This window comes from Hyalella azteca, unplaced genomic scaffold (genome assembly GCF_000764305.2).
Source record: "Hyalella azteca isolate HAZT.00-mixed unplaced genomic scaffold, Hazt_2.0.2 contig15116, whole genome shotgun sequence".
Classification (NCBI taxonomy): Eukaryota; Metazoa; Arthropoda; class Malacostraca; order Amphipoda; family Hyalellidae; genus Hyalella; species Hyalella azteca.
Window position 1 is genome coordinate 267,323 of NW_025944978.1, and position 24,134 is coordinate 291,456.

General features: G+C 35.6%; 1 protein-coding gene across 1 annotated transcript; it reads left to right on the forward strand.

Annotated features, from left to right (window-relative positions):
• The first annotated feature begins 13,528 nt into the window (after positions 1-13,528).
• Positions 13,529-17,323, forward strand: LOC108673316 (zinc finger protein 462-like). Its single transcript, XM_018161121.2, has 4 exons — positions 13,529-13,771; positions 15,109-15,230; positions 15,577-15,687; positions 16,496-17,323. Exons 1-4 carry the CDS (start codon positions 13,642-13,644, stop codon positions 17,321-17,323), a joined length of 1,191 nt encoding a protein of 396 aa, XP_018016610.1. The 5' UTR covers positions 13,529-13,641.
• The last annotated feature ends 6,811 nt before the right edge of the window (positions 17,324-24,134 follow it).

The following is a 24,134-nucleotide window of genomic DNA, read 5'->3' on the forward strand; positions in this document are numbered from 1 at the left end:
GCTATAAACTAAAAAAACTGCGGTTCAACTTATCCACGCGACAACATTTCTTCTCGCTTCGAGTCACTGACATGTGGAACAGCCTCCCTGAAGATATTGTTGACGCTCCGAGTATGAACGCGTTCAAGAACAGACTAGACAAGGCCATGCATGAGCATATGTTCAGTCTTAAAATGCCTCGTACCCTACGGAACATCTGGTATCTAGAAGCGATTTTAAATCTATCGTCCGTAAGGCCAGTCTAGTCAAGAAAAGTACAAGAATCGGCGACAGGCATATCCAGGCCTATTTATTTAATGCCGAAGATACTATACTATACTATACTATGTCTTCAATAGGTTGAAGGACATATGCGTTGATTGTCTGAAATCAGACCAAATTAAGATAAAACCCAAACAATATGGTGCACGAACCCCAATTTAAACTATATTCGAAATGGCAATCGAAATGTACTACACAGGTAAAAATTAGTATACTACTCGTTTCCAACATTCCGGAAACGCTAAATTCTCCGTGATATATCATGATCATGGATCATTTATTCGCCACGGCTGCGCTCCTCTACGCGGAATCTTCACGGGAGAGTCGGAGAGAGTCAGCTGCATTCATTGATTGAACGTCTAGTGCTTTTCGTCCTTGTGTAAAGTTAACTTGCAATTGAATTATACTTCTATGTATACGATGTATACCTTTACCAATACCATGAGTAATGATCCTTTCTATGTAGCATAATGCAAGACTGCAAGTTAATACATCATACATCTGAAAAATCCCTGAAAACAGTGTGAAAAGTGAGATATTTAAAAAGTATTTCTGCTAAGTTCTAGAAAAAAAAAATTCAGTATTAAAAAATTTCACTTGCAAAAAAGTTGCACACTGCTGCCAGCCTGCCAGGGTGCAGAAAGTGCGTGAATATCACAAAATCATCAAATTCATCATCTTTGGCATTGGCAATGCATCAGCAGCAAAGTTTACTCTTTCAGAAGATTTTGCTGACACATTTGGATTGAAATTATTGCATTTTAGATGTTCACCAGTCTTTGGCCTACCTACTATTTAGAAAATAGTTGAAAATCTGAAAGACCGCAAATGCACAAATAAGGATAAGGTTTCTGGTACATTGGATGGATCAGGATGCAGTGAAGCTTGTCTGGAAATCAGTTGTGATGAGTCTAAGACTCATAGTGGAATTCTATAAAGAGAGGCATACGGTAGTGGAATTCTATGAAGAGAGGTACTTATGGCGGTCCACCGCCGTGCGGCGGTCTTAACCCTTCGCAAGGCCCCATGCCCTTGGCCCTTGGGCCCCTCTTGCAAGTTGCAATGGTCTAAACTCAACAGTTTGACCCCATGGTCTCATCACAACTCCCTTTAGAAATATGTGGAGTTTCGAAATTGATAGTAATAAATCAATAAATATTTGAACTGGGAAATTCCTTAGTTACTTACGTTGGTTCCATAATGATATCAATGATATAAAAAATGACAATGACATCGGTTAAGCCTCAGCCATGATTCTAGCTCTGCTCAGTCCTTACACTCTTACCTCGTAATTCATGATGCTAGAACTTTGATATTCAAATGTTGACACTACTGTCAAGTGTCAATATCACAATCAAAATTATTTCACAATCAGAAATATGTTATAATATCACAATCAAAAATATTATTCACAAATAACCATCCATTTCAATGCAAAACTGGTCCCATCTTCACGCTAGCCATATGTTTACATATGGCTAGCGGTGACGTCACACACAAGAACACGTGGTAGCTACATTGACTGTGACAAAAAAAATGCAATATTTCGCTGTACCACAAATAGTTCCTTTGATGGCCACTGCTGGCGCTAGCATCTGGATATGGAAGCATAATCTTTGTTTAAAATTCAAACAATTTAATATCTTACTGCGCCAAAAGTTAATACATTTAAATAATTAGTAATGGAAAATATGTTGCTGGAACAATTTAAGAGACCGGACCTAAATAGAATACAATATTATTATATTTTTAGTCAAGATACTAAACAATAAAGTAGTTCATTTTATTGCCGCTGCTAGCGCTGGCATCTGTATCACTGTAGCCTGTATGTGAACCTTCTATTCATAATATTAATTCAGCATGGAATCATGGAGATACAACTTCTATGATTAATTTGAATCATAAAAATTAACCTAATGCGAGAAATTAGCAATCAATAATTCAACGTTGTTTTGAAAGTTTTGTACCAACGGAACTATGGAAAACTACATTAAATACGTATTGGCAACTTAAGCTAAAAAAATGCACTGCAACTGCAATCAGCTGTGAGAGAAGGTGCCAGAAAGCACGATGGATTCAATTTAGTCATTTTTGATTTGAAATTGGTCTCAGTTCTTTGGACTAGGAGCGTAAATTATAGTGTAAAACCTATTAAAAGTTTACGTTTCTGCGTGGATTTTGATGCTGTTAGCATTGAAATACTTGAAAGTATCTCTGATGCAAGAAATACTGGCTAAATACATTCTATGACTTGTATACTATGCGTATAGGATTTCAAATCGATGCATGCATTCAAATTCAAATAAGGCCCACCCACGGCCAGTGTAGCTGTCAGCTCACCTCTCTTCAGAAGTGTGAAAGCTTTTGCCGGTGAAGGTGTTTTACGATCAGTCTGTAAAGAAGCGTTGATCGGTTCAAAATGACATAAGACCATATTCTTTTGAATAACCTATAGAATTGCACCATGAAGAGAGGTACTTATGGCGGTCCACCGCCGTGCGGCAGTCATAACCCTTTACAAGGCCCCATGCCCTTGGCCCTTGGTCCCCTCTTGCAAGATGCAAATTGCAATGGTCTAAACTCAACAGTTCGACCCCATGGTCTCATCACAACTCCCTCTAGAAATAAGTTTAGTTTCAAAATTGATATAAATAAATCGTTTAATATTTGAACTGGGAAATTCCTTACTCGCAGTGTGGAATTCTGTATAGGTAATATATTCTCATGCCAATAAAAGAAAATGTATCAAAATACCAACCCTACCACCGCGCTACAGCTACACCACCTTCCACTGCAATGAAAATTGATAAACTGAGCTCATTAGAAACTGCCGTGCTTCCGAAATCGCGCATGGTTTGAAATCCAATCCCGTGTTGCCAACGACTAATCAAGTTAACTAGTCGTTTATCTGTGGGCTAGCAGACACATTTTTGCAATGAATACATTCTAAAATAAAAAAAAAAACACATCCAGCTTTGTAAAAAATTTTCATGATTGGACAAGACCAACAAAGTTTTCGATTTCACACAAAATTATGAAATAAACTTCTACTTTTTCACTGCGTACATTCACATCATACTTCCTATGTTTACGTAATTACAGGACGCCGTCACACATGCTTTTGTTTGGTTGTGTATTGTTTGATTTCACAATAAATAGATTTGATTCACATTCCATTCTGAGATTTGAATGATTGAAAATTTTTTTAAATTATAAAAACCCATTTATATGTTCCAGATTTGAATTTTTTCCATTTTTTGCCCTATTATGTTGAATTTGTCTTAATAAATTCACTTCAAATTCTGAATGATTTCGTCTGCCATCCCACGTTTCCGAATGTTTTGCGTCTTTTAGAAAATTTTTGTTGTTCAACATGGGGAAACTATTTCATTATATAAAACATAGAGCATGTACCATATAGTGCATTAATAATACAATTTAATTTAATAAAAATTAATTTTTAATTTAAAAAATATAATCAGATTTTTAATTCAACATTTTTCTAATAGAATTTGATTCTACAGCATGTACCATCTAGTATATTAAATAATAAAATTTGATTTAGAAAAATTTAATTTTAATTAATTTTTTAATTTAGTTTAATTCTACAGCTTCAACCGGTAAAAATGAGCATCATAGGAATCAAAGTAAAACTGTCATTCATACATCACAAATTGAATGACATTGGATGGATTTGATAGGTATTTTATTAATCCTGTTTATATATAAGAACGGAATGACGCTTCTATTTCAGAATGATAATGGAAATGTTCCTACTATTTCAGAAACTTCTTCTTGAATACACTTCTGAAAACTAAAGTTCTGTAATCAATGGAGTCTTTGAAATGACAAAATCGTTCAATTTAAAATTTTTAGCTATAAGAGTAAGATCGTCATTTGTCAATATGAGGAGCATTCATTCGTCATTCGTGAGGAGCTGTAAGAAAAAATTTGTTGTTTTTGATGTAAAAGAATGTTTTTCAATTAAAAGAAATGCAATACTTGATTTTTATAAATATGATGTTAAAATTAACGATCCGTATTAGAATTCAATAGACGTTATGATTTCAGAATTATCTTCAAAAAGTTTGTTTTTGTTTGTTTGATCAGAAGTTTTTGTTCATTTGATCAGAAGTTTTTGTTCATTTGATCAGAAGTTTTTGTTCATTTGATCAGAAGTTTTTGTTCGTTTGATCAGAAACAAAAAAAGTTTTTGTTCATTTGATCTGAAACAACATAATTATTCAATCTCTTGCATTATGTAGGTATATGAATGATTAGTTGGACTCGGTTACCGCCCGCATTGATCATCCCGCTAGATTATGCACTGAGAGTGGGAAATAAGCTAGGTACCTATTTAATTCAGTAGCACGTTAGCCGACGTGATATGTAGTTCTGCTCGTCTGAACTTTGAATTGCGTGTTTAGTGTGCATGATGGAAAACTCTGCTTTGCAGCGTAGTTATATTTACTTAATGAAGTTTAGTTCATTGTGGTCAACTTAAGAGACAAATTTTCAACTAACTAATACTTTTTATAAGTCTAATTTTAATTGTTGAGTGAAAGGTGCAGGCTTACAACTTCCAAGTGATTAGGTACTTTATAGAAACTGAGTAAGTTAGCGTACGTGTTTTAAGCCTTTAAGAAGTTCATTTTTTGCCTCAAATAACGATGTTGGGTAGAAAAAGTGGTCTTGGTGGATCGAAATAATATATGAACCTTCGAAATTAGAATTCCATCCTGTTCCTTAGTTACTTATGTTGGTTCCAGAATGATATCAATGATGTAAAAAATGACAATGACATTGATTAAGCCTCAGCCATGTTTCCAGCTCTGCTCAGTCCTTTCACTTTTACCTCATAACTCATGATGTTAGAACTTTGATGTTCAAATGTTGACACTACTGTCAAGTGTCAATATCACAATCAAAATTATTTCACAATCAGAAATATGTTACACTATCAAAATTGAAAATGTTATTCACAAATAACCATCGATCGCAATGCAAAACCGTTTCACTTTCCATCTTCACTGCTGTGGCTTTGTTTACATATGGCTGGCTGGGCGGGCCTGCGGTGACATCACACAATAACACAAGAACAAATGGTACATTGACTGTGACCAGGGTTGGCAATGATTAAATCAAAATGATTAAATCATGTGATTAAATCACTTGATTTTTTTATAAAAAAATCATGATTTTTTTTATTTTTTTGATTTTTTTGATTTTTCATATATTTAAAAATATTGAGTGGCAGTCTTTAATTTATATTGAGGTATTGTTATTCATGGTTTAATATAAATGTACTATGAATGACAAATTGGTATATAAACTTGTTGCCTTTAGTGTGTATTAGGTTCCAATAAATTGAATGTTTTTGGTACAGAGGCATCAAGAGTGCAATACATTGTTCGTAGCTAGCACTGCAGCTTAGCTAATTCTTATAAGGCTATAAGTAGTCTAACTATTTGACTATTTGTTTTTTATTGATTACAATATACTATTTAAATGTGTTAGCTAGCTTATACAGGGTGGGGCAGAACTGATTGTACAGTTTTGAGGCAAAATAAAAGAGTAACGGAGGTACATAAAGAGGAAAGTTTATTTTTCTCATGATTAACATAACATACCATTTAAAATACTTATGTTTTGAAAACAATATCAGGAAGATGGGGTTTGTTAGCTGCAACACACTGTTGGAGTCGTTCTCGGAAGTTTCCTACAGCATGCTCACACATATGGCGAGGTATGGCCATAACCTCTGCTGCAATAATCCCTCCCCTTAGCTGTAGTAGGGTGTGAGGGGGACTTCTGAACCCCTTTCTTTTAGATGTCCCCAAAGAAAGAAATCGCAAATGCTCAAATCAGGTGACCTCGCAGGCCACTGTAAATCACCCCTCAGAGACACCAGATGTCCGGGAAACATGCGTTTCAAAACATTGAGTGACATTCGAGCTGTGTGAGCTATAGCCCCATCCTGCTAGAACCACACGTCTCCCAATGCTTCATTTCTACAATGTTTTCCATCATGGGCTGCAAGAAATTTTGCAACATTGCAGCATAGCAATCGGAATTCACTGTCATGGTTACTCCCTCCTCTGAGAACGACTCCAACAGTGTGTTGCAGCTAACAGCCCCCATCTTCCAGATATTGTTTTCAAAACATAAGTATTCTAAATGGTATGTTATGCTTACTCTTTTATTTTACCTCAAAACTGCTCAATTGGTTCTGCTCCACCCTATATATTGAGAGGTTAATATTGTATTGACCTTTTAGGCAATTAGAAAGATTTTCCACCCTAATACAAGTATTCTAAATAAAATATTTAATTTCAATCTTTAAATATGCGAATGTAAAACTAGAAACAAAACAATTACAATTATAAGACTATATATAAAATGATTAAATGCAGTGAATGGATATAAAATATTTGAATTGTGCACATGTTTATTTCAAACAGTGTTAGCTTTTCTCATAACTTAAGTCTCGTTTCAAGTCGTATGAGGTTTGTTTGGTTATCGTTCAGTTTATGTTTAGTATTGGTTTATTGGTCTGAATTAAATGGGAACAGTGCAGTCAGTCACTAAGTCACTAGGTACTAGTCAGTGTGTATAGAAGGTAGAGTCTGGTAGATTTATAGGACATAGAACTAGTAGATCTATTGATAGTGCTGTGCACTGTGCAATCATCTACCTATCTGTTATGTGACTCTTCAATGTTTAGATCTGCATTCCTGGAGTGTTTTTGTATATTGAAGCCAGTTAAATGGTCAATATTTAGCTCATAACCTTGCTCCATATAAACTTTACAAAGCTAATGAATAGACTGATCAATAATAGTTTACCCAAAAATCCCAAAATGGTAAACACCACCTTGGCCTGTTGGCCATTATTGAAGGCAATAAGTGCCCTTTTTAGCCATCCATTATGATCCATATACTGTTATTGTTAGTAGGCTAATTGCAACATAAAAAATAACACATCAAAAAAGACAAAAAAGCTGAAAAAATCAAATAAATAAAAAAAAATCATGAAAAAATAAAAAAAATCATTGATTTTTGATTATTTGATTTTTTAAAAAAAATCAAAAAAATCGCCAACCCTGACTGTGAAACCAAACAATGCAATATTTCACTGCACCACAAATAGATAACTGTAAATAATTAGTAATGGAAAATATGTTGCTGGAACATTTTGAGAGACTGTGCCTAAGCAGAATACTATATTATTATTATTATAGTAAACATACCAAACAATAACGTAGTTCCTTTGATTGCCACTGCTGGTGCTGGCATCTGAATGCGGGCATGCCATGGCTTTGTTTAGAATTCAAACAATTCAATATCTTACTGCACCACAAATTAATACATTTAAATAATTAGTAATGGAAAATATGTTGCTGGAACACTTTGAGAGACTGGACCTAAACAGAATAGTACAATATTATTATATTATTTGTCAACATACTAAACAAAAAAGTAGTTCATTTGATTGCCGCTGCTGGCGCTGGCATCTGTATGTGAACCTTCTATGGATAATTTTAATTCAACATGGAATTATGGAGATTCAACTTCTATGATTAATTTGAATCATAAACATTTACATAATGCAAGAAATTAGCAATCAATAATTCAAGGGTATTTTGTAAGTTTTGTACCAACCAAGGACTACATTAAATACGTATTGGCAACTTGGGCTATCCCTAATAAAAAATGCACTGCAACTGCAATCAGCTGTGACAGAAGCTGCCAGAAGCTCGATTGATTGGTCATTTTTTATTTGAAATTGGTTTCAGTTCTTTGGACTAGGAGCGTAAATTTTAGCTTAAAACCTTTTAAATGTTTACGTTTCTGCATGGATTTTAATGCTGTTAATATTGAAAAACTTAAAAGTATCTTTGATGCAAGAAATACTGGCAAAATAAATTTTAATTTAGAAATGAACATCAATTGAGATTACTGTTCCGAGTTTTCTTGGTTTTTGCAAACCACTTTTATTATTATATTATATTTTTATTTTATTAACTTTTCCAGTCGCTTTTATTGAAAATAAATTTGTTTAAGCAAGTATTTCTTGCATCAGAGATAATTAAAAGTTTTTTAATAATGGTAACAGCATTATAATCCATGCAGAAACGTAAATTTTTCATATGCATATTGAAAATTTAGGCTCTTTAGGACTCATAAAATATGGGATAGGATTTCAAATCTATGCATGCATTCAAATTCAAATAAGGCCCACCCACACCCAGTGCAGCTATCAGCTGAGCTGACAGTTAAACCGCCCCTTTCCACTTTTGCCGGGGAAGGTGTGTTGTGCAGTGGGGCGCTTGGTCCAGAAAGAAGCGTGATCGGTTCAAAATGTCATACGACCAGGTTCTTTTAAATAACCTATAGAATTGCACCATGGTCTAAGTGTTGCAGTGCGTATAGAGTAAAGGACAGTCGTCCCACCTTTCATAGAAATGTTGGACCAGCTAAACTAGTCAAAATATTGCAAAATTAAAAATAGTGGTGTATAGTTCAACATTTCTACTATCTATGTAGCATGAAGCAAGTTAGGAAATCATATATTCACTACCTTCAAAAAATCCCTGAAAAAAGGGTGAAAAGTGCAGTTTTGGAAAAGTACCTGTGCAGCTGTGCTAACTGCTAAGGTCTGTAGCAAAAAAATATTTACGTATTAAAAAATTTCTACTTACATAAAAGTTGCACATAGGTGTTTGCTTAAAATAGATTGACAGAATTTGCATATCTCATCCAAAAAATGAGGGCCATTTCCGCAAGATGTGTTATTAAGGTATTAAGGAACACCCATAAAAACGCATTTACAGTAGAACCTTGGTTAGCAAAGGCTCCAGTCAACAAAAAAAATCGATTGGCAACAAATAATTTTGATTACCTACATTTACCTTTCTCATCAAAAAAATTCACTTAAGGGGAGCTGGTGCAAAATCAACAATTAAGACATTTCCTGTTTTTATGCTGACATTCTGACCTATCCAACGGTACCAAAACCTACATTGTAAGCTGATTTATGCATTTACGACAGACCACAAAAGGGTCAGGTGTCGTGGAGCTCTTCAACATTTTCTTTTGGGGGAAATTACCAGCCAGACACATAAGACTAACGTCTGTCTGTTCAGTCAACAAGTAGCTGTCATGATGGAAGGTGCTCATGCAGTCATTCTCTGCATCTGTGACTTAATTCTAGCTCAAGTAATGCCTTGCCCAGTATCCTTGCTACCAAAAAGGCCTATATATAGCACGGCGCTGGCACTTGGGGTTTTCTTGGCTCTCCTGAACATTTGCACTTATTATCACTGCAAACCTATCTCCTAGAGTTTTTGAGCTACAGCAATGAGAGATATACACCATTTGATTTGCGAAGAAAGTATCTAGAGGTTGTTTGTAGCTTTTTTCCAATTTTGTTATAGTTTTAAAAATATTTTGAAAAAAGGGAGGGAGAAAAAAGAGGGAAATAAAAAATTTAACAAACAATTTACAAAAAATGCCACCCCCCACCCACAAAAATTCAAATTTCAAAAAAGCTCCAACCAATTAATAGATATGGTCTTTACGCATTGAATGACATGGGTCTTGGCATTGTAGCTTTAAAATCCTAGGAGATAGATTTCTACAGTACCACCTTTTTTAGCCATTTTCTAAGAATTTCATATCTACCGTCAACTTGGGCTACTCGGGACGATTTCAAACATTTTTCATTCATAACTTCTTACCATGAAACATTTCATAAACAAGTTTAGGCTCATTTCAAAGCTCTTTGCAAGGGCTATTACATGGCTTCTCCAAAAAAATTGCATATGCTATTGGTAAGGTGTCAGAAGCAAAAAAAGAGTGTCCCGAGTAGCCCTGTCGAACGGGGCTACTCGGGACACTTGGAATAAAACTTCATTTTAAAACATTTGAAGCATGCAAAGTGTACTCATCCATTACTAACAGTACTCTGAAGGCCTCGTCTTTTATTGTAGAAAGTTTGAAGCATGCAAAGTGTACTCATCCATTACTAACAGTACTCTGAAGTCCTCTTTCATTGTAGATGATGTAGAGGTAGAATGAATGACATTTACTGTGATTTTTACTTGTTTTTCCTTTATTGATATATTACCATATACATTAATTACCGTATTATTGATGCGATATTACTGTATTATTGATGCGATATTACTGTAGCCATGAACATGCCATTGGGCATGTACAACAACCTTGTCTGTGCTGGAATAAATCCCAGCATTAGCTTAACTATTAGTTTTAGTTTTAATATTTTTTAGTATCCGCGTACACGGACAGGCTCGTTCCGGGTTATTTAGAAATTTTGGCGGTTAGAGAAGCGTCGATCCCTGTTCCTGGGATAAACAACGGTGTGACGTGTAGACGAAGCAACATTTGTGAGTTATTTTATCATGACTAATTTTGTTCATGTTGTAGAAGTGTACTCTTAGCAACTGTCTGCAATGCGACTCTGTGAAATCCAAACATTAGTTTGAGATATTTTCCCTGGCCATTAGCTTAACTTGTCCTATGCAGCATTACTTAGCTTATGCGACCTGTATTTTGTAAGAATTCTGGTGTTCGAGACTCTCGGATAACATGAATATGAGTTATGATACTTTCTGATGAGTTCTGTCACTTTCTGACAACTGTGCATCATTTTCATGTAATTTTGCCTGATTTATCAGTGATATGAGGAAGGATGTTTAAGCATTGTTTACTGTTTCATGATGTTCTATCTCATGATGCACAACCTGAAAACTATGTTCTGTTTCATTGAATCCAGTTAAACTCATAAATGATCTTGATACTGTCAATTATTAGCAGTTTTACCCCATTTATAACGTGTGTTTTTTTAGACTGATTTTCTAGCTTACTGCAATATCAAAGTGATTGTGCAAATTAATCCAATTGTCCATGATTATTGAATCAATTACTATTTAAAATTCACTTGAAATGAATCATAGTTTAGGTAAATTACTTTTCATTCTATGATGCCTGGTGCACAATTCTATATATGACATTCTATGCAAAATTTTGTGATGCTGAGCAAGGTAAATGTAATCAATATTCTTTGTTTTTAAACAATTTTTTCATAACTGGAGCCTTTGCTAACTGAGTTTCTACTGTAAATGTGTTTTGGGGGGTGTCCCGAATAGCCCCAGAGGGATGTCCCGAGTAGCCCTGCCGTGCGTAAATGGCCACCATTTTTTTGGGATTGAGGTATGTAAATTCCGCAAATAAAGTTTTCATGCTGACACTTGTCTGCCACTTTTTTCTAAGCGAAATTCTTTAATACGGCAATTATTTTTTACTACAGACCTTAGCAGAAGTAACTTTTCAAAATATCGTTTTTCAGCATTTTTTCAGGAATTTTTCAAAGCTAGTAAATGTAGTATTTTTGAACTTCCTTTATAGCACTACATAGATAGGAAAAATGTTGATGTTTACGCCATTATATTTAGTTTGCAATATTCCAATTAGTTTTGCTACTAAAACAGTTTTACGCCGTGTCGTAAACTGTCCCGAGTTACCTCGCTCGTCCCGAGTAGCCCCGGTTGACGGTACATCATACAATTCCACATCATCTACAAAGGTAGAGGACTTCAGAGTACTGTTAGTAATGGATGAGTACACTCTGCATGCTTCAAACATTTTAAAATTAAGTTACATTTTGAGTGTCCCGGATTACCCCGTTCCCAGGGGTAATTGGGGACACTTTTATTTTGCATCTGGCACCTTAGGAATAGCATAGGAAATTTTCTTGGAAATCCCATATGGTAGCCCTTGTAAAGAGCTTTAAAATGAGCCCAAACTTGTTTATGAAATGTTTCATGGTAAGAAGTTGTTAACAAAAAACTCCCAAAGCCATCCCTTATTACCCCATTTGATGGTACTGCACTGCAGTACCATCAAATAGGTACTGCATCAAACCTCACCAAGCAAAAAAAAATTAACTTAACAAAAAATTAGTGCATCATTGGTCATCACAAAATTGTGCATTGATTGTCACCAATAGGTGACAATATGTCACCAATAGGTGCAGCAGGAGTCTTATGAAGAAAGATTGAAGATTATGAAGCTTCCCAGTCTCCATTATCATTGCCTGCGTGGTGACCTCATTGAAGTATAAAAGTATACTCATGGTTTGTACAAGGTGCCAGGATTACTAGTATTTGAAACAAGAACCAACTCCAGGGGCCACAGCTATAAACTAAAAAAACTGTGGTGCAACCTATCCACACGACAACATTTCTTCTTGCTTCAAGTCACCGACATGTGGAACAGCCTCTGTGAAGATATTGTTGATGCTCCAAGTATGAACGCGTTCAAGAACAGACTAGACAAGGCCATGCAGGAGCATATGTTTTGCCTTGAAATGCCTCATATCCTACAGAACAACTGATATCTTGAAGTGATTTTAAATCTACTGTCCATTGGAAATATTTGATCAAAAGGCCAGTCTAGTCAAGAAAAGTACAAGTATCTGCGACAGGCCTATCCAGACCTATTCTTCAATGCCAAAGATACTATACTATACTAATAGGAATGTGCACTGGGCAACATAGAATGAAAAGTAATTAACCTAAACTATGATTTTTATCTCCAAAAATATGTTGGATGTCACTAAAATATTCTTTTCTGTTCCATGTATGTTTTTAATGATCTTTTTCTTGTTATAGTTTACTTGACCTAATTAAAATTGTGTAAAATTAAAAGCCTAGTCCTGTAAGCTTACAGATAAAGAGGAACTGCTATATGGCTGCTGTTATGAAGCTTGCAGTGGACAAGGTTGTCAATGCTCAATGACATGTCCATGGATACGGTAATATCCATCAATAATGCAGTAATGTATGGATATGGTAATATCATATCAATAAAGGAAAAACAAGCACAAATCACAGAAAATGTCATTTATTCTACATCTACGCTACAAAAGAAGAGGAGGACTTCGGAATACTATAAATAATGGATGAGTAGTACACTGCATGCTTCATACATTTTAAAATTAAGTTTTATTTCAATCGTCCCTCATTACCCCATTCCTAAGGGTAATTTGGGAGGCTTTTATTTTCTGTCTGGCACCTTAGCAATAGCATGTGAATTTTTTTTTATATGCCATACAATAGCCCTTGCATAATCTTCAAAATGAGCCAAACTCGTTTATGAAATGTTTCGTGGTAAGAGGCTTTAAACAAAAAATGCTCAAAACAGTCTCTTATTACCCCGTTTGATGGTACTTATTTGATCTTGAATTTCTTACAGATGGTACTCTTCCTGCTTGGTTTAAGTTGGTTATTGCTGGATATCTTATTACTTCCAGTGTGTCTCAGGAAACCTCATACTTATATACCCCCACATTAATATCATGGCATACAGTATAAAAGAGTGCAGAGTTGTTCTGCACCAGCTCTCAGATGCTGCCGTCAAGAGTGGCTGGTGCCCTGAGCAGAGCCTCATTCAAGCAGCAACTGACGTGTGCAAACTCGAGCCTGAAGGTATGCTTCACAACTAGTGCTTGCAAGTCTATTTTATTTGTGAATCTGAAAGATGTTATACTTTGTTGACATTCATGATTCATTGTTCATATCATTGTTGAACCAAATCCTTTAACCGTTTGGAAAGTAAATTGGTGATGACAACTTGCAGCTATCATTGCTTTTCCTAAACATTCTATGGCAAATGACATTCACTTCATTTACCTTTTTTTTAGCAAGCATAAAAATATGAAAAGATTCTAATTTATAAAGCCAGTTATAGATTTCAAGTATTCAATCATATGGTATAATAACTCCTATGAATTTCCACAAATTTTGCATATTGAAATGGTAAATTGCAGTTGAAGAATTTATTAAATAAGGTCTAGGCTAAAAAAATGTTATATAATTTATATTCAATCATTCAAATGTATAGAATACCTAACTATTTAGCCTTAATTTAATTCTATTTGACCAAGTTACTTTATTTGACTGAATAGATATTACTATTTCTGTCTTTCGAAAATGTGAATAAAGCATCATTGTCCAAGTCTAAATATTCATTTAAATGCACATATCTTATTCTTAGGCATGGTAGAGGCAATGCTATGAATGGAGTGAAATGATGGGCAGATAATAATTGGTGATTGGCAGAGGTATGACATAGCAGGCAATGTCAGGTTGAATCAATGTTTAAAAAATGAACTTTGTGACGTTGAAATCTTGTTGATTATTAGTTCAGAATGAAAAGGGAATTAACATCATTTTTTCATTGTTGCATTGACAATCGCCTGAATACTGAGACATTCATGATAGAACATCTTAACCTGATACATACCTTGTAGAAGTGGGCTTCTAATGTCAGAATCCAACACAATTTCAATGTTGAAGCAATGTCTAAATGCACAATGTTGAAAAAATTACATTGATTCAATTTTTATTCTGGACAATGAATTTTTCATTGCTATTTCAGCAATCTAAAGTACCTTGTTTCAACATTGATTCAACCTGACATTGCCTGATGGGACCACCACCTCATTCACCCCCTCCCTTACCTAGTCGCCACTACCAGGATGGGCAATTACAACAACAACCACCACAGCCTCAATCACAAACTGTGGGCTGTGGGGGGGATCTTTTGGGAGGCAATTGCAAGTGATCAAATATTGCTTTTATAATGTTTTTAAGTGATCAAGTATAATATAAAAAATATTAAATGATCACTTAAAATAAACAATTTAAAGTAATTTGGCTGCTAAAGGGTTAAGGAAGCAGTAAAGAAAGCTTCAGTTCATTATTATGTTTATATTCTTAGCTGCAGTAGCCTCATGCTATTAATTCCTGTAAATTTCATGCAGCAATGGAGGGCAGCAGCTCATCCCTACCCTCCATCATGACAGTTTACATCAAAGAGGAGCCTGAAGATGAGGGAGAGGACATAACTGTGAAGGATGAACCACTTTGCAGTGAAGTATATGAGGTGATATTTTTAACATGATCTGTTAGCTTGCAATTTAACTCAATCAGAATGTAGATGTTTTGTATTTTTACAGTAAGCAAAAGCTTACAGAGCAAAAAAGCTTATGAACAACCTTATGAGGCATTTTTTATTCATGGTAACTATTCATGAATTGCTTATCAATTTAATTAAATTGTGGTTTTTGATTTTCATTGTGGTATTCTGTGTTCTTAAATTGAATATTTTCATGAAAAATCTTTTTATAATCCTATTTGAGTTAGGCAATTTTTTGTATCTCTTTAATTTATGCATTTTGTCCAAATCCACGCATGGCAACTAATGTCCCTGTTCTTGATGTGCTGACCAGCAAACTCCACTTCCCTCATCTTGCGAGCCATGCAAGAAAGAGGTTCAAGTTGAGGCTCACGAGGCCTGCACCAGCGCCTCACAGTACACTGCTGCAGTGCCTCATAAGCAGGTTGGTAGAGCTGCTTTCTCAGTACAAATAAATTGCTGAGCAATTCAAATGCTGATGATAGCTGATGATCTGTCTGCATTGGCTGTACTGTGAATATCTCATCTCTTCAGCTCTTATTTTTTATACATTTATCATTTGTTCAGCAATTTATATTCTCAATTCTTATGTTCTCTCATCCAAAGTTCTTGACTCATTTTCTGATAAAATATCTGCCTGTTTAATCTAAGCTTGTTGTTAGTATTACATTGAAGGTTTGAGATGATCAGAACTTCTGTGGCATTATATACCTTCTCTATTAATGTATGCTGCAATGGTGTTTATTTCTTGTATACCGGTATCTTGTTTTTCAGTTTTTTTTGTTCTTCTGTATAGTAAATAAATTAGAGTTGGGTAGGTATTTCTATGTTGGAAATGGATATGAATTCACACTTTCTTTCTGTATATTTTACAGATCAATTCTTTCTATATAATTCTTGTATCAGGTATCCAAAATGTCATTGTTTTGTAAGAGATGTATATACATCAGACAAGACTTGATACATTTTTATGGTCTTGCATTGACAGAAGTTCCGTGCCCTGATGTCATATCGATTACTATTGCCAAGATGATTTTTGCTTTTATCAGAGAAGTTCTAATGTACAAAATTGATATAATTCAAGTTTTTTGTGAATTCTGTCTCCATAAAAAAGTGTAGAAGACAGTGATAATTTTATCTAATATATGTTTGAACACTGCAATAATTTTAGGACTTGAGTTCATTGCCTGATTTGAAAGAATTGCTCACATGAATCTGCTCTCCGTCTCCAGGATGTCTTGCCTTGCAATGCCCAGAGCAACATTGGAGAGGATGAGTGGATGGCAGTTTCTCCTGAAAACAAGGAAAAAAATCTTTCTGTTGCTGAAAAAAATATTTCTCCAGCGTCCAATAGAGCAGCTTTAGTCCAGGAAGTTCTCTTTGATCAGCCTGCGGCTGAGTTCAAGTCTTTTGAGTCAAACTTGATCAACAAAGACAATGGAAGATTAGCAGTTGAATTGCATGAAGTTTCCTCATCTGCTGATTCATCCCATTCTAAAGTTCCTTTTAATGCCCTCCAGTTAAACAAAAATGATTTTGGATCTGAATTTAAATGCAAGTTATGCAACTATGTAACAGCTATGAAACGAAGTCTCCATAAGCATTTGTTTTCTAAACATAGTTTGGGGGAAGGATTCAAATGCAAGTTATGTGACTATGCCACTGCTAATAACCCAAATCTCCAAAGGCACTTGTTTTCAAGACATGGTCTGGGGGAAGGAGCCAAATGCAAGTTGTGTAATTATGAAACTGACAGACACGAACGTCTCAAAATTCACATGTTCTCTAAACATGGTTTAGGGAAGAGAGTAAAATGTGATCTGTGTGACTATGTTACTACTCGAAAAGACAATTTCCAACATCACCTGTTTGCAAAACATGGTTTGGGGCAAGGATTTCATTGTGATCTGTGTGACTATGTTACTGCTAAAAAACAAAGTTTACAACGTCATCTGTTTGCAGAACATGGTTTGGGGCAAGGATTTAAGTGTGATCTGTGTGACTATGTTACTGCTCAAACACAATATCTCCGAAATCACTTGTTTTCTAAACATGGTTGACTATGTTACTGCTCATAAACAAAGTTTCCAACGTCATCTGTTTGCAGAACATGGTTTGGGGGAAGGATTTAAGTGTGATCTGTGTGACTATGTTACTGCTGAGATACAGAATCTCAGAAATCACTTGTATTCTAAACACGGTTCGGGGCAAGGATTCAAATGCAAGTTGTGTGATTATGCTGCTGGTAGTAAAGTTCGTCTCAGCAGGCACCTTTCCTCAAAGCATGGTTTGGGAGGCTTAAAATGCAAGCTCTGTGATTATTCTGCACGTGATAAATCTCGTTTAAATGAGCACCTGTTTTCTAAGCACGGTCTGGGTGAGGGATTTCAATGCCAGCGGTGTGATTATGTCAACTGTAAAAAAGATGGTCTTGATAGGCACATGTTTTATATACATGGTTTAGGGAAAGGATTCCCATGTGAGTTTTGTGATTATGTCACTGGTAAGAAATCTTATCTAACAAAGCACCTGAAATCCAAACATGTTCTGGATTATGAGAAATCTATTAGTCCAAGTAGTGCTACTATGTCTGCTGACAATCCAACCTAAACTTTGTTGAGGGGGTTTTGTAAAATTCAGTTTGTGTGTATAAGTTGCAGCTGATAAATATCAGATGAAATGTGTACAGATTTATAGCAGTTGTTTGGTTGTATTCCATGTTGAATTTAGTTGCAATGCCACAATCAAAATTTGAATGACACTTGCAATCTATGCACCTTCCATGTCAAGAAATCAAGATCTTGATGCTCTGTAATCTGGTCGGCCTCCTCATTTTGTGCCGGAATTTTTAATTTTAAATAGAATCTTATTTAGATGAGATAATGTGAGAGATGCAAATCAATTTTTGTGCTCTTATAATCGGTAATTCAACACATTGAAATTTTCAAGATTATTTGTACCAAGTACTTAGTCATTTTCAGTACTCAGTTGGGGGAAGGGCATCTCCAATAATAAACTTCTTTGTGGCAACAATAGTAGCCTCCATTTATAAGCTACTTATTTAAATTTGCTAGATTGAAATAACATTTACTAGGTTGAATATAGTTGAGGTTTGTGATAATGATTTCTTAATGTAAATTTTAGGATTACATATTTGACTTTGAATTTAAGTTAGCCAATCTTCAGCTATAGATAACATCTACCAGTACTCCTGGAGTTGGAAGATAATATGTCTAAGATATTGTACTGATGATAAAATACATGAGATTTCATCTCATAATAATATGCATTCAAAAATTACTTTTAGAGACCACATGTACTATGTAATTTTTTATGTTACAAATGTACTATGAATTTCTTATTTTATGTTAAAATATTTGAAAAAAAATTACCTATTTTATAAAATTTTTCTTCAATATTAGGAAAAAAATTAAATTTGTTTAATTATTTATTCTGTTAATTGATTCATGCATTGTCTTCAACTTTATGCAAGTGTGCAAAATTTCAGATCGATTGGACTGGTAGAAGTGTGTTAAATATCGATTATAAGATTTGTAGCAGATAAACGAACAAACAACAATAAGTAAAGTTAAGGAAAAGTGTTGTAAAAAATATGTCCTTTTTTGCTTTAATGTTCCTCAAGATCTGAGCTGGTTCATGTCATCTCCACGGACAACAGATATTGCGTCAGCCACAGTCTTGTGTTCCAAGAGGAACCCAATTACCTTATCCTAGCAAACATTTGAGAGATGTTTAGGCACTTTATTTATTGATATCATTTACTTTAATTTTTCTACATTAAAAACAAGTGCTTGAAGGCAGTGCTTATTTTATTAAATAATATCCATGTTGTGGATTAGTGAACCCAAATGCCTTTGAGCAGGAAGTGATTAATGCAATTGTGACAATTGTAATAATAATTAATCAAGAATGAAATTTTGACTGCTCACTAGTTCTATGATGTTCTTCATTGAGTTATACTCTCTGTATCTGGGATTTTTATTGATAGTACAACAACGATGCAACTGAAATGCTTGCTTCCACCAGATTGTATTCGTAGACATCTGTAAAGTTGCCCTGGAGAGAATGAGCTAAACTTTCATAGGGGTGAATGTGGGGGAATTCTAACTTGACTACCATGGGTGACTTGGACCATTTTCAGCGCTTAACTTTTTGTGATGCAAATAATCACATAGTAAATACATAAAATATATCTCTATGTTGCCATTGTAGGTGATCTCGTGGTATTTTATGAGCCATCAACACAATTTCTTTGAAGTGAGAAGTTTTTGAGTTACAGGTTATTTCTCATCATCAAAAAGGTCCAAGTCATCTTGTTCAATTATAGATCCTACCTTTTTTCCATGTGGGTGGCATATTTAGTGTGCATTTAAACTTTTTCTAATTCTTCTAATGCAATAATTGGGTGGTATGATTATTTACATGTACCTATACACAAAAATTATTTTTTCGAGAAAAGAGTAAAGAATGTAATATTACCTATTATTATCACCCCTTAACGAAAACTAAGCGCGTGGGGGTCGGAGATGGCAATAAAACACTTTTTAATTACTGCAAAAATTATTTCCTTTATTCATGGATTTAGAGGAGAAAGTTCAGGCTCAAGTGGCCTGACTGGGCCGGGAGAGTGAGATTGAGCCGGCTTAGGACCCAACCACACGTCGCGATAGCACCGCAGCCCACGACCCCATGCAATTTCGTTCAGTGCTGCCTTTAGAACAAATGAATGTACAAATTAATAATCTGTTAATTTCTCTTAAAACTACAAGAAACGATTATATTTAGATTTATCTCTTATTATCATTAATCTATCACTTACATCATATTTGGTAAATTTATCTAATTATCAATTAGAGAAATAAATGGATTATCCATTCAGGGCACAGCCCCTTTATCTATTCAGATCAATCAGAGAAATAAATTAATTATCCATTCAGGGCACAGCCCCTTTATTAAGAATCCATTACACGCCTATATGAATTTAGCTATAAATTAGTTTCAAATTATAGCAGTTAATAAAAGTATAGAAATATTTCACTTGCACTGCAGCACCTTTATTATAATTGTAGCAAGGGGTAGAGCTAAGCTGAGTCAGCTTCAGAAACAGTCTGGCACACACTCCCACGACCTCGTGGTACCGCGGACTCACGTTTCATAAGAAGCTGAAGCTGGGGCAGGTGGCGGAAGATGGCGGGTGCTCCGACCGGAGCTCGGGAGGTCATGCCAGGAGATGAGTTCTTAGCCCGTCATGACGGAAGGCCTCACACGACGAGAAGTGTGTAGCCACATTTCCATCACAGCCGTCGAAGATAGAGACGAAACGCGAAAACTGACGTCGCGGAAGAGCTCGTATCTGGATGGGCTACTGGACAAGACTGCTGGAAATTAGCCGTATGCGTTGCAGTTTGGAACGTTCTAAAGGGAATCCCGAAACCGCGAGCCCGCAATAACCCAAAATCGCTAGGAGCGGTGCCAGCCAGTTTATATAAATTTAATGCTTAATTAGATATAAAGTAATTAGCTGCTGAAATCTTTGAATATAGTTTCTACTTGAGTTGTGCTGCAGTTACATGCTTAGTCTCATCTTAAAGCTAACATTCTGAGCTTTCCAACGATACTACTGCGATCCATGTACGGCAATATTGACGCACACGGCCGGGCTTTAACGGCGGGCGGGGGGTGGAGTTCCTTCAGTAAATAGACCTAAGAAAATTAGAGCGGCAAGACTACATATATTGGTGTATCTGGCATCTGAGCTCAGTTACCCTCCTAACTTTGTACGGAGAGGTGCGCTACAAGTTGCTGCTAGCATCCTTGAGTGGATTAAGCTACAGGAGCCTGTAGTTTGGTATCCATGCTACATTGAGTGTCTATTTCGAGGCGCGCGGGACTTTGTCGCGCCGTCCTGAAAAGTTCAACTTATTGTCACGGAAAACCTATCTCCTACAGTTTTCAAGCTACAGCAATGAGACGTATACCATTCGATTCGTAAAGAGCATACCTATCAAACTGAAGAGCACTTTTTTGAATTTCAGTCTGGTTCGTTTTTTATATGGGGGAGAAGGGCTAAAAAGGGGTACTTTAGAACGAATAAAACGGAATAGAATAAAGAATAAAAACGGCTAAAGCATCCACTCAAGGATGCTAGCAGCAACTTGTAGCGCACCTCTCCGTACAAAGTTAGGAGGGTAACTGAGCTCAGATGCCAGATACACCAATATATGTAGTCTTGCCGCTCTAATTTTCTTAGGTCTATTTACTGAAGGAACTCCACCCCCCGCCCGCCGTTAAAGCCCGGCCGTGTGCGTCAATATTGCCGTACATGGATCGCAGTAGTATCGGGGGGGAGGGTGGAAAAATGAGAAAAATGGGGAAAACGTGCATAAAAAAAACTAAGGGGAAAATAAGAAAAGTGCTCTTCAAATCGATAGAGATGGTCTTTACAAACCGAATGATACGTGTCTCGATGTTGTAGGATGATATTTGTAGGAGGAGATAGATTTTCTAAAGTACCCCTTTTCAGCCGTTTTCTAAGAATTTCTCGTTTTCTATCAATTTTTTGAAAAATTCATAGAAGCAAAATGTTATTTTTTTACATTTTACGTATGTATTTGAAGTTTCATGTTGATCGGATAATAACTAGAAGTTTTTCCGGAGGGTAGTCGGTCCCCTTAAAAGCATTCGGAATTTGAAATTATGTAATAATAATAATAATAATAAATATTATTACATAATAAATAAATTATGTAATAATTTAGCCACTATGCGGACCAGGATCCCTGGACCCCACGTGCGCGGTGCCTGGGACCCCCACGTGCGCGGTGCCTGGGACCCCCACGTGCGCGGTACCTGGGACCCCCACGTGCGCGGTGCCTGGGACCCCGCGTGCGCGGTGCCTGGGACCCCCACGTGCGCGGTAAATAGTTAAAGACTACTTATAGCCTTATAAGAATTAGCTAAGCTGCTAGCTACGTACAATGTATTGCACACTTGATGCCTCTGTACCAAAAACATTCAATTTATTGGAACCTAATACACACTAAAGGCAACAAGTTTATATACCAATTTGTCATTCATTGTACATTTATACCAAACCATGAATAACAATGCCTCAATATAAATTAAAGACAGCCACTCAATATATTTAAATATATGAAAAAATCAAATAAATCAAAAAAATCAAATAAATCATGATTTTTTTATAAAAAAATCAAGTGATTTAATCACATGATTTAATCATTTTGATTTAATCATTGCCAACCCTGCTTCAAACATTTTAAAATTAAGTTATATTTTGAGTGTCCCGTATTACCCTGTTTCCAGGGGTAATTTGGGACACTTTTATTTTGCATCTGGCACCTTAGGAATAGCATATGAAATTTTCTTGGAAATCCATATGGTAGCCCTTGCAAAGAGCTTTAAAATGAGCCCAAACTTGTTTATGAAATGTTTCATGGTAAGAAGGTGTTAACAAAAAACTCCCAAAGCCATCCCTTATTACCCCATTTGATGGGACTGCACTGCAGTACCATCAAATGGGTACTGCATCAAACCTCACCGAGCAAAAAAAAATTCACTTAACAAATAATTAGTGTGTCAATGGTCATCACAAAATTGTGCATTGATTGTCACCAATAGGTGACAATATGTCACCAATAGGTGCAGCAGGAGTCTTATGAAGAAAGATTGAAGATTATGAAGCTTCCCATTCTCCGTTATCATTGCCTGTGTGGTGACCTCATTGAAGTATACAAGTATACTCACGGTTTGTACAAGGTCCTAGGATTACTAGTATTTGAAACAAGAACCAACACCAGGGACCACAGCTATAAACTAAAAAAACTGGTGCAACTTATCCACACGACAACATTTCTTCTCACTTCGAGTCACCGACATGTGGAACAGCCTCTGTGAAGATATTGTTGATGCTCCGAGTATGAACGCATTCAAGAAGAGACTAGACAATGCCAGGCAGGAGCATATGTTTTGCCTTGAAATGCCTCATATCCTACGGAAAATCTGATATCTAGAAGCAATTTTAAATCTGCTGTCCATTGAAAAGATTTGATCAAAAGGCCAGTCTAGTCAGGAAAAGTACAAGTATCTGCGACAGGCCTATCAAGACCTATTCTTCAATGCCAAAGATACTATACTATACTAATAGGATTGTGCACTGGGCAACATAGAATGAAAAGTAATTAACCTAAACTATGATTTTTTTCTCCAAAAAATATGATGGATGTCACTAAAATATTCTTTTCTGTTTCACATATGTTTTTAATGATCTTTTTCTTGTTATAGTTTACTTGACCTAATTAAAATTGTGTAAAATTTAAAGCCTAGTCCTGTAATCTTACAGATAAAGAGGAAATGCTATATGGCTGCTGTTATGAAGCTTACAGTGGACAAGGTTGTCAATGCTCAATGACATGTCCATGGATACGGTAATATCGCATCAATAATGCAGTAATGTATGGATATGGTAATATCATATCAATAAAGGAAAAACAAGTACAAATCACAGAAAACGTCATGTATTCTACATCTACACTATCTACAAAAGAGGAGGAGGACTTCGGAATACTGTAAATAATGGATGAGTAGTACACTGCATGCTTCAAACGTTTTAAAATTAAGTTTTATTTCAATCGTCCCTAATTACCCCATCCCTAAGGGTAATTTGGGAGGCTTTTATTTTCTGTCTGGCACCTTAGCAATAGCATATGAATTTTTTTTATATATGCCATACAATACGGTAGCCCTTGCAAAAATCTTCAAAATGAGCCAAACTCATTTATGAAATGTTTCATGGTAAGAGACTATTAACAAAAAACGCTCAAAACAGTCCCT

Excerpts from the sequence above, each read along its gene's own strand:
- LOC108673316 (XM_018161121.2), top strand. The coding sequence starts at position 13,642 with ATGGCATACAGTATAAAAGAGTGCAGAGTTGTTCTGCACCAGCTCTCA. Across the intron at positions 13,772-15,108 it reads GTGCAAACTCGAGCCTGAAG|CAATGGAGGGCAGCAGCTCA; the intron begins GTATGCTTCACA and ends AATTTCATGCAG. Across the intron at positions 15,688-16,495 it reads CTGCAGTGCCTCATAAGCAG|GATGTCTTGCCTTGCAATGC; the intron begins GTTGGTAGAGCT and ends CTCCGTCTCCAG.